We start from the raw sequence: 16,761 nt of genomic DNA on the forward strand, positions 1-16,761 counted from the left end.
GATGAATCAGATCTGCTTCAGTGTAGAAGATTAATGCTGCTTTCTGTGAAAGCTGTCATACCAAGTGACATCAGAATCTACGAGAAACTCGAATCAGTAAAAGCTTCTCGCTTTAAGCCTAAGGCTTCAAAGGTGTTGCCGACATGCTGAGTAGGAGGTCTGAAGTTTTTTATGTTTGACTCATTTGGAAAGTGGCGTCAGGAGAACAGTGCTGTGCACAACAGACATATTCTCCCAATTGAATGTAAGTCACGATCCCTTACGTCCCCACACGTCCCCAAAGGCCTCTCAGTGATGGAGGTAGATGGTGCATAGGCTTCTTTGTACTAATTGGCTTCATCGACTGAACCTTGTTGCGGTTTAGATATGAGACCTGCCTGGTGAGCATGCTGCACATCTTAGAAAATAAATTAAACCAACATGTCTTCTTTTGTCACAGAAGGCGAGAACAAATCGCAGAAATACTGAAGTCAAATCACAAAATGAAGGACTTGCTAGCTTACTAAAGTCTCTCTGAACTTTAAAATGGAAGTAAGTACTGCAGTTTTTAGGTGACTTTATGAAGCGCATAGAAAATTGAGAGCAGAACTGTTCACCTGAGAAAGAAAAAAACATGAAATATGCAGCAATGGGTATCTAAAAACCAATTTAGAGAAACTAGTTTTTGATTCCATCTTTCCACCTTTGAAGTCAATGACAAGACCTTATGTTAATTAAAAATAAGACTTCCAGCGTGATGCTCTGTTGACCACTTAACTGTTTTTCAGAGGCTCATTAGATAGACAGACACTGATTTGAGTATTACAAAAGGTTTGACTTGTAGGTTAAACTAATTTTCAGCAAGTTATCTCGAGAATAATTATTTCAAATGTAGCCAATAAACTGCAGACGCGGCTTCAATTTAGATAGGAATCATTTCATTTTGTTTCAATAAATTTTGCTTAGCTGGAAGTGTAAATTAATCTGCCTATACATCCCCAAGAAATGTTTTTATATGCTGTGTCACAAGATTGGAATCAGTTAATTGATTTGAGTAACCTGTGAAACATTCAGATTTAAAATTGAAATAATGAATTTAAAGGTTTTCAGAATTTTTGCTAGTCATCTGCACTTCTCCGCTAAGTTGTTAAAACTTATTCAACATTCAACTGATCCAGGTGTGCTGCAGAAGGAATGCATCTAAAAGTTGCAGGATAGCAACTCTTGATGGAAGATCTTGGCCACATTTGGGACACATACTGTAAAATTCTGTAAGGAACTGGTTTGAGGTTTCAAAATATTTCTGATTGAGATAGGGGTTCATGTTCCTTCTAGAAAAACTGAAAACATACAGCCAGAGCCCTATTAGTGGTTTATCCATCAACTTATTTCACAAAAGTGCATAAAAACAAATAAATTACAATAAGCTTTGTGGCAAACCTTGAAAAAATTCTAGCAGTATGAATATTTTTGAAAGGAACCTGCTGAATCTCCCACAGCTAACGTTATCTTACATTTTTATGTGTTCTGTTTAAGAAATTGAAAAATCCAGTTTTTTAAGTATTTAAATTCAATTTTTTGATTAATACAAAAAAAAAAAAAAAACATTTTTATGCATCTAGTTGTTTGCACATGCATTTTCAAGCTCTATGTATCTGCACTATTATTTCAGTAGTAATTGTGGTGATTCTTTAGGGGCAGCAGCAAGCCACAGCTCTGATTGATGTCAGAAATTATGGCGAGGAAGGAAGCAAATCAGCCGTGCCTGCTGCATCTAACATCGCAGCACACTTTCCCAACTTGTTGGTTGTTAAGGGCGAGCCCAGGCACATATCAATCATATTCACAGTACATATTGATCGAGTGAGGATTTCAATCAGGTAATGACGAGTGAAAGGATAGAGGGAGCCAAAACATTTATTTTGAGAGTAATTTTTCTTGACAGTTGTGTATTTTGATGTAAAACAGCAAGGTAAGGAAATGGAAAGGAGCTAATCAGAACATTTTAAAATATCTCGTTTATGTATGTATGTATGTATGTATGTGTGTATATATGTATGTATGCATGTATGTGTGTGTATGTGGGCGTGTGCGGGGCCGTGTATGTGGGGGTGGGTGGGCATGCGTGTGCGTCCATCCATCCATCCATCCATGTTATTAAAAGAGATGCTTTTCTTTTAAAAGGCCCCCTGGTCCATGTTGAAGCATAAAGAGAACAAGAAGGATTAATAATAGCTGCTTTATGAAGCAGGTAAATGCTACTTAATTCTCCAAAGTCCATGCTGATGCTATATCAAATCTTGCTAGAGGTTGGAAGATTTGAAAAGTGCTAAAAATAAGTACTCAATTCCCCTTATGAAATAAAATCATTCCATGAATAACAAAACAGCAACCAGCTTTCCTCCGCCTCCTTCAGTAGTGCAGAAAACAAACTAAACCGTTTTATTTAGTCATGTTAATTCACAAACTCAGCCTGTGACTGCCAGTGACTGAATAGTTCAAATTGAAATTTAAATAGGACTTGTAATGTCCTGTGTTGTGCTGTAACAGCTGGTGATTACTGATAAATAAAAATTTATTGTTCATCAGGGTTTCTGAATTTTGTATGAAATGTCTCAGCTGATCATAGTGTTATCTGGTATTTAAGTAGTAGGAAAACAGCAGGTCTTTTTTTTCTTTTTTTTAACTGGCAGGAGCCAAATTCTCAATCTTTTTTCTTCAGCTCAGCTTCATGTGATGGTTTTTGCCTTCAAAATACTCCTAAAAAAGTCATACACTCTTTTATATCCTTCATCCAAAGCAAATTTACAATGTTGAAAATTGGAAAGCCTTCATTTGATTCCCTTTGGCAACATACTCAAATGGCAGAAAGTTCATTTTGGCTGTCGCAGTGTAATTTAGACTGGCTTAGCAAATACGATGCATGATTTATATCTGAAACCTAGTTTATTGTAAATGGATCCCTTTTTCCCATTAGCAAGCGCCACTCTACAACAGTTCTTTTTCCAACACTTCACATTCTTCTTTCCCCAGAAAATGACAATTTTCTGAATTTCTTTCTGTCATGCATCCAGCTGTTGGTCCAGGGAGTCCTTTTGGGTTTCAGTGTCGTCCTGGAATGTTGGTCATTTGAATGCTGTCTCCTTGCAGTCCTGGGTTGTAGTAAGCTGAACTGCCATAGTTCAGGTCCAAAGGTTCACAGTTGTCTAATCTGAGGACTGATAATTAGAAAATCACAGGTTAGTTATTTTAAAATGGGAATGTCATTTTTCAATCGAAAATCCAAACCAAACCAAATCTAAATATTTATTTGCTAAGAAATTAAATAATACTTTTAGAATTGCAAGTTGTGTTGATTTGTTATCTTTGTCAGATATCAAAAGTTGCTTCAGGATCTGGAATATTTAGTTATAAAATAGGGAGAAAAATAAAAATCTGTATGGGGCCAACACTTAGTTATAGCTCAGTAATTCTGTGGAGATTGGTTTAATTTGCTTTGTAGAAAGAAGGAAGTCATTATATTTAGATATTATGAGAGTGTGAATGAACAAATATAAAAAACAAATAACTCAAACCCACAAGAGATATGATCAACAATATTTTCTATGTGTAAGAAAAAATGTAACTCATTATTGACATTTATGCAGTACATTTGTCTACAGATTGCTATTATCAATATATAGCACCAGATTAACAGGTCATATTATTTCTTAATATGACTCTTCAAGTAAGCTTTTGCAAGGTCTCTTGTGAAAAGAAGAGTACAGTTCTGCACTTACAATGGCTCAAAGTCACGTTGACTTTTGTAATCTGTGTGCACTACAGACAAAATGACCTGTCACCATACCCCAAAATGTCTATTCATATGCCTACAAGCGTATAAAAATACACTTGTGGGCTTTTTGAAGAAAAAAATGCTTTCTGCATTCTGGCGCCGTTTAATTTTGCTCTGAGCTTTACAGCGAGGTTAAATATGAGGGTGCTTAGGGGAAACTGTGACTGACAAAGTACCTAGTATCTCAATGCTTATGACAAGAATGAGACAGATTGTTCACTATCCTATTACGTGACTCTATTTTGCTTGGTGAGGTTTCCTCATTATGGAGGGGTTATCTTATTAAAGCAGGATGAGTTATGCAGCTCCAAACATCAGCCTATTACAGTACAGTCTGGAGGCAGTAAAATCTGCCAGCCAGCACATCCAAAGCTCTCTCATTAACAGGTGTTAATTGGCTATGTATCATGTCTCCCAACAATGTTAAACTTATGGAAACTAGTTTATGAATGAAAATAAAAACTCTCAGGGAAAGTAAATGTGCATTATAAAGGAGCAATAACTTGGACATCTGGCCTAGAAAAAAATTTTGTTTCAACATTTATTCTAAAGTTGAAAGTCAATCTCCCATAAGCCAGATGGACATCCATCTATTTATCCACAGTGTCAGCCAAAAATATTTACACTCATGGATTGTTTTTCTATCCTGTCACATTATGGAAGTATGAAGGGAATAACCAATGTAGAGCTTAGATCTGAAATTGATGCACAACAACACATTATTTCCAATTTCAACATTAAATAGAAATCTAAAAAATGATGCAAACATTTGTATTCAACTTCTTTTATCGTTATGTCTCTAAATAAAATCCATTGTAATTGAGGTTACTCTGAAGGACCAGCTGAGATACATAGCAAAGCAGGACAATCTGTTCATAACTACTATCTAGCATTTATGGAAGATCAGCAAGAACAAAACTATTATTGAAATAAACGGTAAACATATGAAGAAAGTTTTCCAGTGAGATGATGGTTTGTGGTAAGCTGACACTGCACATGAGCCTGACCACGACACTGAGGAGGACAGGCCTGTTAGATCCAGAAATTAAACTGTCAACTGAAGCATTTTAACGTAGAGTGGCTCAATCGGACTCAGTGACAAGAAGATCCAGCTCTTTGGGTTTACAGGTGGCTTACAGCAATAGGGCTGCGGCAAGCCACCAAAATAAATCCATAAATTAATTCATTCATTCATTTTTAAAATAACACTGAATAAATAAATATAAATTAATTCATTATAAAGACACAATTTTGACATTTCTGAAAAATTTTTTTAACATTTACTAAAGTAAAGTCAATTATAAAAGGATATCTATTTATAATACAAATGATTTACACTAACCCTGTCAATAAATAAAAAATAGATGTAGAGGACAAATGATGAAAACTTTTTAAAACTGTAGAAATCTTGGAAATGATTTGTATTCAACTTCTTAATTGTTCTAAATCTCCATTGTAATAGGTTACTCTGAAGGACCAGCTTTCTGCAAAGCAGGTGTCTGTTCATAACCTACGATTGAAGATCAGCAGCGCTTTCTGTGTCTATGAGTTTTCTGAATGATGTAGGAATGACACCAATCCACCACGACACAAAGCACAGCTGCTGTTCCCAGCACAGCAACTGAAGCATTCTTCTACTCCTGTAGGATCCACAAAAGGGGAAAATGGGTGGTGAAAAAAGTTATAAATAATTTGTCAACAATTAAATGATTTATAATAATTTTGAATAATCAACTCAATAGGCTTTAAAAAAAAATGTGTTAGCACGCTGCATTGATACACATCAATTGATAAAATCCTAATTTACAAAAATGCAAAATTAAAAAATCACGATCATTTTCTGAATTCATTTGAATATTTTAAGGTGCCATGCTGTGTTCATCATCTGAATATGGTTTAAGGAGCCTGAGTAGCACTTGGATGACATTTCTCAGTTCATGTCTCTATGGGTCACAGATATCAGAATCCATTTAACTAGAGGAAGTTATGGCTCGCACACAACATCAAGCAGAAACAACATACTGGCGTGATGAGTTTTAGGAAGCTATGTTGCAAAGCTTTCCTCACTCTTATTGGTGTATCAATGAGAGCAGATACATATAGGCCACTATGTTTCAATATGACCACATAATTCAGCAATAAAATTGGAGATTATTTTTTTCTTAAATCAGGAAATGTTATGTGCTTAGTCATATGTACAATTTTGATTATTTGGCACTGGAATGCCATATGGCCACAAATTAAAAAAACAATACTTTTATCTTTCAACAATACTGAAGTAGGAATGCAGCAGTTAAATAGCCAAAGATCAAAATCTAACATTTTTTCTTTAATCTGCTGATCGAATACTGTGTGTGTATTTTTTTATTCTTTTTAGTAAACAACATTTAATTCACACATATTAATTAAAAGTAATCTAATTAGGTTTGTCTTATATACTAGCAGCATAAACTTGCGTCTGTAAACTATTAATATCTAATAATCAGAGCAATTATATAGAGAAATATGCTGAGGTTTTGTTTGGAATGGTTGTTGCATTAAACAATGAAATGAACCAAACAACTTTGTATTTGTCAGAGTTCAAATGTTGTTTTCCTAGCCTAGAAATAAAATCAAATAATCTAAACTTGCATTCACTTGTTTGAAAAATATTGTGAAGCACGTGGGATTAAATTGAGTGAATGAGCAAAGTGAGATCACTAAAGGTGTATAAATCAAGTAAGTGTAAGTCATAACTGACATACTGTACCACTGTAATATTCACTGTGGCCAAGTGAAATCAAACATCAAGGACTGAGTGGGTGTTTCCATTTATTGAGGTCAGAGAAAGCAAAGTATTATACTAGCTGCATATTTATAGATGCTGTTTATCTCCAGAACGTGGTGGGAGTCATTGTATGTTGTCTGTGAGCATGCTGTGCCTGTCATGGTAACTGTGGAGAATCTTTTCTTTTTTTTTTTCTTTTTCTTCTGCTTGTGGCTCGCCCACAGTTTCACAACTGTTTTCCTACTGTTTATTGCCATCATTTGTTAGTGTTATGTCTTGCTGTCACATCTGTCCATGGGATGTGAGTTTTATTTAAAATCCAACCCTGTGCCTACTCTTTATCTGCCATTTTGTTCTCACTGAGCTTGCCCACATGTACCTTTCCGGGTGGTTTAACAGAAAAAAACAACAGAATCTCAGATTGAATTGCACAAATGTGTATGACATGCAGCCTTTCCCACTCCCAAATCTTCAAAATCTGGAGGTCGACACCACAAAGCTAGTCTCACGCTCCTGCATTAAGCGAAAGGCATCTTTAAATTCAGGCCTCTGCTGCCTTTTTTCAGGCTGTTTTTGCAGCTAAAACAGGGTCTCATTGTCCTGCTGAGAGGGGAGCTGTAACAGACCCTTTCTCCCTCAGAGGCTCCATCGATAAAACGTGAAACTCAATCCAACCTTTGCCTTTGAAAGAACGAGCATTTGTCCTTTGCCAGTGGGAAAAGAGATGGAGCCAAATGTGGGTCAGGAAAAGGGCGGAAATACCCAGTGTGTTAACATGCAACCGTGATAAATGTGCTTATAAGGAGCAAATCTCACAGAATACATTAAAGATTCTGTGCTAGTTTCTCTCACAAATTAGTGTTTGCCTTATAAAAAGTTTAAAAGATGTCATTCTTGTAATCAGGATGTGTTAAATATATATGAATACTCTCTTTTGAGGAAAAAAGCAGGATTTCTGTCAGGCAAACTAGTGAACTATCCCCCAACATGAAATTAAAAACAACTGCAATTTAAAAAAAAAAAATACAGTAAGAGCATCATGGGGTTGATCACAACAAAAATGTTTCACAATCCATGTAACTCAACCCAATCTTCTGTACTGCTTCACACTGTAAGTGTTGTGGAGAGTATTTGAACTCTCACGGATTTGTTTTCCTTTTTTTTCTCTCGCATTTCTGATAATACATTTCCAATGTCAGATAGGCATGACCTAAGTAAAAACAAAAACCAAGTTTCATTCTATGTTTTCATATGGAAAAACTTCCTAAACCCACCCCATAGAAGAATTAACAGCCACTGTCAATTAGGTGAATTTAAGACAACACTTACATAGAACCAATTGGATATCATAAAGTAGGCTATATAATCTAAAAAAACTAATATATAATGACATAGTTAAAAGAAATTTGAAAAAACAGAAGATAAGCAAAGTATCTGTATCTAGAAACTTTTACAAAGCAGGCTTTATTCACACTTTCCTCAAATATGGAAAAGTCATTAATTTTCCCATTAGTACCAAATTTTATGCACTAGTGTGTCAGTGATAAATCCAAAATTATGCAAAGGAACCAATATCAGCATCCAAACTAAGCAGGTCTCACTGTCATTGATTGCAAATGCTTGATAGAGTGCAAAACCAGTTATTATGGGGGAAAATTGTGATTTTTGTTTATCCACATAGGGCCAGGTCTGGGATATATTTCCGATAAGAATTACCACTTGAAAACTTCTTTTTGATCTGAAACATTGCAAGTACAGAGCAAGAGAAGAAGAAATTTGTAAGGGGCAAATACTTTTTTCACAACACATATTAAATATTTGTAATGCTTAAGTTTATGAAACTTTTGTTTTTAATTTTTGTGGTCTGAGTTTCTTTTTATAGTTTTATTTAAGGAATCCAACCTAAATCTACTTGTCACAGACTAAGTATGTCAAAAGTGTACTGAAAACCTAAAACTTTATCTTTAATGTGATTTTCTGGAATTTATTTTTGCTTTCTACCTAACTATCCATTCCTGAATAAGTATTAAACTAGTTACTACAAAGGCGCATACATAAGAATTAATTTTTCAGGTCTGAAATATGTTTCGGAGTCTGCCATACCTGTGTCTGTCACCGAACCCCGATCCGAGCCGATTGCAATTTTCTTGTTAGCCGAATATGGTGTGTCTAAAACTGCAGTGGTGGTGGTTTCAGATCTTGTTTGAGTGGTTTCAGATGGTGGCTCAGTTGTCGTTGAAAATTTGGTGGTTGACCCCTGTATCTCCGGTGCTGCTGTGGTTATAGTGGTTGACCCATTCATCTGAGGTGCTGCTGTGGTTATAGTGGTTGACCCGTTCATCTCCGGTGCTGCTGTGGTTATAGTGGTTGACCCGTTCATCTCCGGTGCTGCTGTGGTTATAGTGGTTGACCCGTTCATCTGAGGTGCTGCTGTGGTTATAGTGGCTGACCCGTTCATCTGAGGTGCTGCTGTGGTTGTCACAGATGTGTTGGTATTTTCTGTCAGGTTTCTGAATCTTTCATCTTCCTCAGGTGTTACGGTTGTTGTTGTTGCAGGTTTTTCTGTGGTTGTTGAGGACTGTAAGTTAGTGTCATTGGAGAGACCTCTAGCGCTAGTTGTCTTGTCTGCTGTCATAGTTGAGTTAAACTCCTCTTCAGGGTATGTCATGTTGGTTTGGCTCGAATTTGCAGACTCTGTGGTCACATTTCTCAGATAGATGGCTGTGTCTGGCAATTTTGGTTCTTTAGTTGTTTCATTTTCAAATGCATTGGGCATGATTGTGCTGAAATCACTTGATTTTGCATTCTTATCCTGGCTTGTCATATTCTCCTCCTCTTCAGCCATGAAGCCAGATGCTATTCCGCTGCTCAAGCCATTGTTGAATGCTGTTACCTGATCAGTTCCCTGATCAAATCCGCTGTCTCCACTAGATGCAGCATTTTCACTTTGGACTTCATTTCTGGGCAGCTGACGCAGCCAGGCCTTATCAATTGTGCGTCCCGGAGAGTCAGTTGAATTTTGCAGGCATACCAGGTGAAACGCTTGAAGAAGCAGGAGAAGGCTTGCTGTGATTTTTAAAGGCTTCATTTTCCTGTTGTTTTTCTAGACATAAAAAGAAAACAGACAAAGTAAAAACTAGGAATACACATCATGTTACTTTGTAAGCCTTCCTTCCATAGCTTAATTTACATATTAAATATAAGATTGAGATACATGATAGAGTATTTCATTATCAAAGAGATCTCAGAAACTAAAACTATTTGTCATTGATTTGTTTAAAACCTAGAAATTGTGAATACTAAAGTATGCACAAAATATATTTAGCATTAAGTCTTTATAATTTAATTTACCCATGTAATATAAAATCTTTAATAGAGGAGTGTCTAGTTTCAAATCAAGGGTATCTTCAAAACAGTGTTGAGGGGAACATCTTTGCATATTTAAGCATCAGGCCATATCAGCAAATATTGGTATCTATTCAGCCTTACAATGATTGAAAACAAAATGGATGTCCATGAAGATGTTAAAAATTCCCTGAAATATTTTCAGTTCTGAGGTGAATATCTTTAGAGACTTTAAGTTGCTTTTACGTCTTGATATTTTAGTATGTCAAAAATAGTTTTCCTAAAGAACAAATGAGAAGCTGGCATGTCTTCAAAGTATGTCTGTTGTGTCTCCATTTTGTATAGTTTGTGTATACTGGGGAGGAAAGGTGTAGAATTCACAGGACAACATGATGTCTCTTTTTCTTTTGCATTTTTAGGATAAAGTGCCAGTGTAAGGATGGGTGCTTATTGACCTGAAGTGCTTACATAATTAATAGCTGGCATAACCAAAGAGTAAGAGCTGTGTCAAGTATTAAACTGAGATCTGTGAATTTTCAATAGTGGGTGAAGTGTCTACATGCTGTCGCATGGTATAGACTCATGTTCTTATTTTGCTCGTTGCTTCAACATTAGAGTAGCAATTGTGTAAATTCTGCATTTGAATACAGTATAAATAGCGTCGCAGAGTTGCCACACTCAAGACAGAATGTTTTGACGTGCGAACAATCAGTGGCAGACTGCCTTAGTTGGGTGTCAAATTGTATATTCTGCAGTATCTAATGGGTAGGAAGATGGTGTTACAGTGTTCTTTCCCTAAGGCAGCATGTCTTCTTTTGCCATTGAAACACACAGCAAGTATGCAGTGTAGGCATTAGGATATAATCATCCTCTGTCGACATTTCTGATAATATCAATTATTCATCTTCGATTTCTGATCCATAAAAGTTAAATGGGTCTTTCTAAGGATCTCCTAAAAATTCCTTCATGACTATAATTGCCATGTGGCATAACAACTAGTAATAATAGATGTACATTTCAGATGAACTGGTAATAATTTGCAGTCACAAGGCTTCTAGATTTTCTTGTCAGTCTGTTGCTGCAGAAGTCATTATTATTCATGATTACATTTGAGTTTAGAAACAGTCCAGCAATTAGAGGGAGTGGCAGGATGCTCTTGTTATTTCATATTTAAATATTTCCCTTCTTAATGAAGAGAATAACAGTCTATGTGACATTTAGTAAAACCCACATCCAATGGGGTAGTTTTATTTTAATAATTACATGCCACCCAGCTGCAATCTGGTGAGTCATTTTCTACTATGGGAAACTGCAAACTCAAACATTGTTTTAATGACTATAGAGCACAGTATTCTGCTGAGCACCAGTGTTTTTTTTTCATGCGTCATAAATACAAATACATTTAAAAATGCAGATTTTAAAAGCTAAAACATCTTAGAAGTGTTTATGATGATATTGCATTTTGGTTTTCTGTGACTAAAGCGCCTCTTTGCACACTTGCCAAGAGTAAATGCCTTCAGGAGAAATCTTTGTGTGTCAAATGGCTGTTTTTCTTCCACATTTAAACTCAGCCTTAACCACACTGAGTGCAGCAAAACATCTCTGCTTTTACCAATTTCCCAAAAGTTCAAAAACAAAATTGTTGCTTTGATAATGCAGGTCAGGTCCACTGACACAAGTCATAATAGAAATCCTTGAGCAGTCGACCCTGTCCGACTTCTTTAGACTCCCTCAGATGATAGTTAACAGCTCCAGGATCATGACACCCTGAACCACAACATGGGGAGCTCATCTGCGAATTTCTATGCAGTTTATACAGTTCAACAGAGTCGCAACACAATCTTTAGAAAAAATGTGACTTACTGAAGGGATGAATTGGCACAAATGCTCTGTGAGCTTTGTGTTCTCCCTTCGGCATGACTCCTACATACAAATGACAGCAACTCCCTACAGGGCATGGTTGCTCTGAGTTTCTCTGTTGATCTACTGCTTTGTTCCTTCCCAGTACCACAGTGAAAGGATCCATCTACCGAGTGTAAAATTGGTGCCTTCTGGAAATAAGGACATGCAAATGAGGTGATCTTATTTCTCATTCAGCCTCTTGTAACAATGCTGTGGGCTTGTCGTAGCAATGCAGTCTGGACACAACCAACTGAAAATAATATAAAACAATCTTCTCTTAATTAATGATTGTTTTTCTGTGTTGTCATGCCATAGATTGACAAACAACAATGAGCTTGAAACAGTAATCTATGGTCAGTTTCTCAACAGCGTGTTTGTCATCCTCACAGCATGTGCCAGGTTTTGTCCGCTCTTTGAAAAATAAATGGAAACGCTGTGGGTGGTATGACGGCGCCAGCTTGCTGTGTGAATACTGGATCAATCAAACTGTTCACATTTGCCTTTCATTTAGAAAAGTGTTTCAATCCACTAGGGTGGAGAAAATGGAGTGAGATTAAGTCACCAGAATAAAGTGTTGATATTTTAGAAAGAAAAAAGACAAGCAAGTTCGTGTTTCAGAACAACGTGTGCTTTGTGTCATTCTTTTCTGTCACACAATGTGGTAAATTGCAGAGTAAGTGCAAAAGGTAAAAATATAAAATATAGCAAATATTTTGCATGGAAATTATGATTAACGTGAGGTGCAGCTTTTAAGAGAAAACTAAAATCAATGCTCTCAGAAGGGAGTCATGTAACTTGTTCCACCACTGTCCTTATTTCTGTTTTTAACTCCTGGACACTTTGAAACTTGGAGAGAAGCAAGGTTTTGCACATCTGTACCTCCAAAATAGAAAAAAAAGTTGCTGTTACTCTGCAAGCAATCCTTTCTATCTGTGCTGCATAGCATTATTAAAACGGTGCAGTACTTCTCCCCAGTGAAGTCCTTGTCAGGATGCTGTATCTAGTTGCTGTAACTGAGGGACTTTGTCAGGTGAAATAAACTTAAGGTATTATTCTGAGCTCCGCAGGTAAGTCCTTGAAGCTCAACACTCTGAATCTATGTTTAAGACTCTCATTTTGAACAATGAAAGAAAGTATTTCTTGACCTGCCCTATTCTAGAGTCAGCTAATAAAAAAACACTGAGGACACCTTCATGACACTTCAGAGGGTGGTATTATGTATTTTCCAGGTATGTAGTGCAATTTTATAGCACAAGCCAGTTACTATGTTACCTTCAGATTTTAGAAAAATGTATACATCAAGGATAAGTTACAAGAAATTTGACTTTGCAATACGATGCTTTTAAATTTGCCTTTCTCTCTTTAAGAAGTTCCTTCTTTCTTTACACTGCTTGTATGAGTTCAACAGACACACAGTTTCATCCGATTTTTTAAAATTGCTGTTGGTGTTAGTCTGGAGCAAGTGAGTGGGGGAGGCGTAGCTAAGGGGAGTTCTGTGAGGCGGATACTCGACTGGAGACTGCAGCCTTGAAGAGGAGCATGCACTTAGGCACCCCTGAATTCAGGGATTCCTCAAATATGCATAAAATAAAGCAAACCTCCAGGCATGTTACTGATGAATCTGAATTTGAAGAAATCCTGGTAGGTTGTAAGTTAAAAAATAGGGTAGGCAAGAATAAGCTTTGCTTCGGCCTATTCCTTTTTTAGTAAACTGTGGGTTTGTCTATTGTTTTTTTCTTTTTTTTTCTTTTGTTGTTTCTTGTGTTTAATGTGGACAATTTACCAAAATAAAGTGATTGATTGATTGATTGATTGATTGATTGATTGATTGATTGATTGATTGATTGATTGATTGATTGATTGATTGATTGATTGATTGATTGATTGATTGATAACATTATAATATGACATATAGCTCAAAAAAGTTGATTTTACATAATTCTCTCTAAATTATTTTTGTGAGAGCATCATTTCTCTCACACCTTTGGAAATGATGAGAGCATCATTTCCAAAGGAATTATCAGATAGCTAGCTGTTTGCAACTAGCAGCATTAAGGTTGGCTTCAAAGTTTCCAGTTTGTGCGAAAGTTAACAGCAATTTCTTCACAATTTCTTTTTTTGAAATGAAACTTTTTAATCTCCTGCAGTTTAAAATCTAAAACATGGAAAAAACATAACTAGACATAATATAATGTAATATAATATAATATAATATAATATAATATAATATAATATAATATAATATAATATAATATAATATAATATAATATAATATGATATAATATAATATAATTAATATATGTTTGGCAAAACCAAAAATTTTGGTGACAAAAAATCATGGTTTTTCAACTATGAGAAGCTATTGCAGAGAAGATATAAAAAAAAAAAAAAGTGGTTAACTAATTCATTTTTATCAAAATTCTAAGTATTATTTTCATGTTGAAAATAATTATACACAAAGATAATAAATCCTTCTCTCTGCTTTCGATTTGTCTGATTACACTGCAGGGCCTGGGTTGTAAATGAAACCAGTTACTGTAAAACAAGTTAAACAGGTGACGCAGCAAAGGTATTGACTTGTTCGGATTTTGGCCATGCAAATGTATTTGACGTCAGTCAGGAAACAATTCTTATTATACAAGAACCTTATTTTAAGCTTTAAAACTGGTTTCAGAAATGCCACAGGTCACCTACTATGATTCAGACCTGTCAGAGTCAGACTTTACCAATATTTTGAGCTTGTGCTACCCACATATGTGGGTTGTTTTAATCCGAACCACTGTCACTTCCTCTCCGTCATGTTATTCTCACATCCTCCCTCGGCACCGCTCTGAGAGTATATTTGACCGTGAGCGTCACACCAACAAGCCTTTGAGAGGTCAGGGGAGACAGCAGGAGACGTGTTTACCTCTGACCCATCACGCTCAGAGGAGCCCTCTGTTGAAAAGAGTTCCCACTCTGCTGAATTGTCAGAGTCTGTAGCAGCTATCGCCTCAGCAGCCCTGTCAGCCTCAACTTTCCAGAGATCCAGTCCCACATAAACAAAAGAACACACAGTGGCTAAAGGTAACACTATACCGTGCAAACCATTCAGCCACCACACAAAGACCAAAACGACTAATTATTTGACATTTAAGCTGCTCAGGATTTTCCTGTTATTGTCATCTTTTAATTTATGCTAATATTAGTGACATTTCAGTTTGTACAGTCCTATTATCTTTTTTTATACAGTAAGGAGAGTATAGCTATTCCGTTCTATACAAAAAACTTATGATCAGATAAACAACTGATTAACCTCATTAAAGATTTGTCAGTCTAATAAAACAACTAGTTCTAAATGATCTTTACCTTTGTGGTTTGTTTTTATATCATACTTTAGTGTAGCTATTTAAGGTTTTACAGTTAGGTACATAATCTAAACTATTATGCTTCCTTCCTGTTAAATTTTGTAGTTTTGTGGTTTCAGGACTATAACTTTCTGAATGTAAAGCTTTGCAAAGCCACCACCTTGCCTGTTAGGATTATGTAAGCCCATGTGTCATATATATTGCTAAAATAAAAATGTATCCTCTGTAAATCCTTACCTTATTTTTTACGTTGTGTCAGATGAAAACAGGTGCACCAAAATGTCTCCGCTGACCTTCCAAGATGTAAGAATGAACCAGCAGTTGTCCTGGAGAGAGAAGTGGGTAAAAGGAGGAGGAGGGCCTAAAACAGTGGCATTCACAACCTGTTCAACCTGTTCTTACACCTGCCAGCACACCCAGTACTCCGCCTGGTTCTTTGGAAAGGCCAAGTGGGATAGAGATTGGAAAAATATACATAAAAAAAAATAAAAACAAGAGGCTTTCAGTGTTTTATTAGTTTGTCTTTGCTCATTTATTTTATGTTGTCCTTTACAAGTTAATAGAAGTCTTTAGTTGCCACGCTGGATCTGTGAATTCCCACAGTGGGCGGAGTCATCTTCCACTTGTCCTCTGAGCCTCCTCTCTGTTCACCTGGGGACCGTAGACAATAGCTGGTCGTTATGGTAACAAGGAAGAGCCAGGCAAGCTCAGGTTTCATCCAGGCCTTTTGCCTTTATTCTATACGAGTCTTTGCCATGTGACGTGTGACTTTGTGAACTCGCAGGTACCGTGCGTCAAATGAGCTGGGATTGTTTTTGTCTCGTTCTTCAATCAAGTGAGTCATGCTACCGCTGAATTCATTTGAGCAGAAGAGTAAGGCGGATGAAGTGGCACTCGAAGCTCGGTGTGCTCCGAGCTGAGAACAAGGAGTGGCTGTGCTCTCTTGTTAATGTAACCCAGAAGTTCAGGTTTCAATTTAAAAGTTAGAAAACAATTTCAATACCCTGAAAACCCTGAACCCACTCAATGGAACCATTATTTTCGGTTATGAGCTCATATTAGCATCTGAAGTTTGTGTCAAACTTTCCCAGTGGAGTATGTCAAGTATGTGCCTTTTTTTTTTTTTCTTTCTACTGTTCCAGTGAGAAAAGGGGAGCTTTACAGTAAGGTGCAGTGCCAAATTCCATCTGGTTCATTTATTCCAGTAGCAAGCTAATCTGTTTTCCATGATATAATGTATCATTATAAATGTTTACTATGCATCTGTCGTTTAATTACAAATAGAGCTGCATAATATGATAAATCGCATTCATCATTGCAATGTCAATATCAATTCAAAACACTGCGTGTTTGCAACATTTATTTGGACCTTATATTTCGAGAGCCATGCATTGCCTCTTTGCATGTCAATTACATATTTGGTCTCTAATTGCCATTAAAGCACATGTTGAGATCCTAAACCCCAAAGAAAACAGTGAGCGCATTTTAATTACAAAAAATAAAATACTATCTACTACAGCTGTGCTATTGCATCTGCATGTTTTTCTAAGTACTGCTATCATAAATATAGTGTTATATACAGGGTT

The 16,761-nt window shown here is 36.3% G+C and overlaps 1 protein-coding gene across 2 annotated transcripts; it reads right to left on the reverse strand.

Moving 5' to 3' along the window:
- Nucleotides 1-6,201: 6,201 nt before the first annotated feature.
- On the reverse strand, nucleotides 6,202-15,605 carry LOC122845795 (haze protective factor 1-like). Of its 2 annotated transcripts, XM_044142233.1 has the most exons (3): nucleotides 15,413-15,605; nucleotides 8,962-9,684; nucleotides 6,202-8,844 (listed from the first exon to the last, which is right to left on the reverse strand). In XM_044142233.1, exons 2-3 carry the CDS (start codon nucleotides 9,667-9,669, stop codon nucleotides 8,620-8,622), a joined length of 933 nt encoding a protein of 310 aa, XP_043998168.1. In that variant the 5' UTR covers nucleotides 9,670-9,684; nucleotides 15,413-15,605; the 3' UTR covers nucleotides 6,202-8,619. The 2 variants fall into 2 exon arrangements, with proteins under 2 accessions (XP_043998168.1, XP_043998160.1); XM_044142225.1 differs by having other exon boundaries at nucleotides 6,202-9,684; nucleotides 15,413-15,603.
- Nucleotides 15,606-16,761: the final 1,156 nt, after the last annotated feature.

Source organism: Gambusia affinis, linkage group LG02 (genome assembly GCF_019740435.1).
Source record: "Gambusia affinis linkage group LG02, SWU_Gaff_1.0, whole genome shotgun sequence".
Taxonomy (NCBI): Eukaryota; Metazoa; Chordata; class Actinopteri; order Cyprinodontiformes; family Poeciliidae; genus Gambusia; species Gambusia affinis.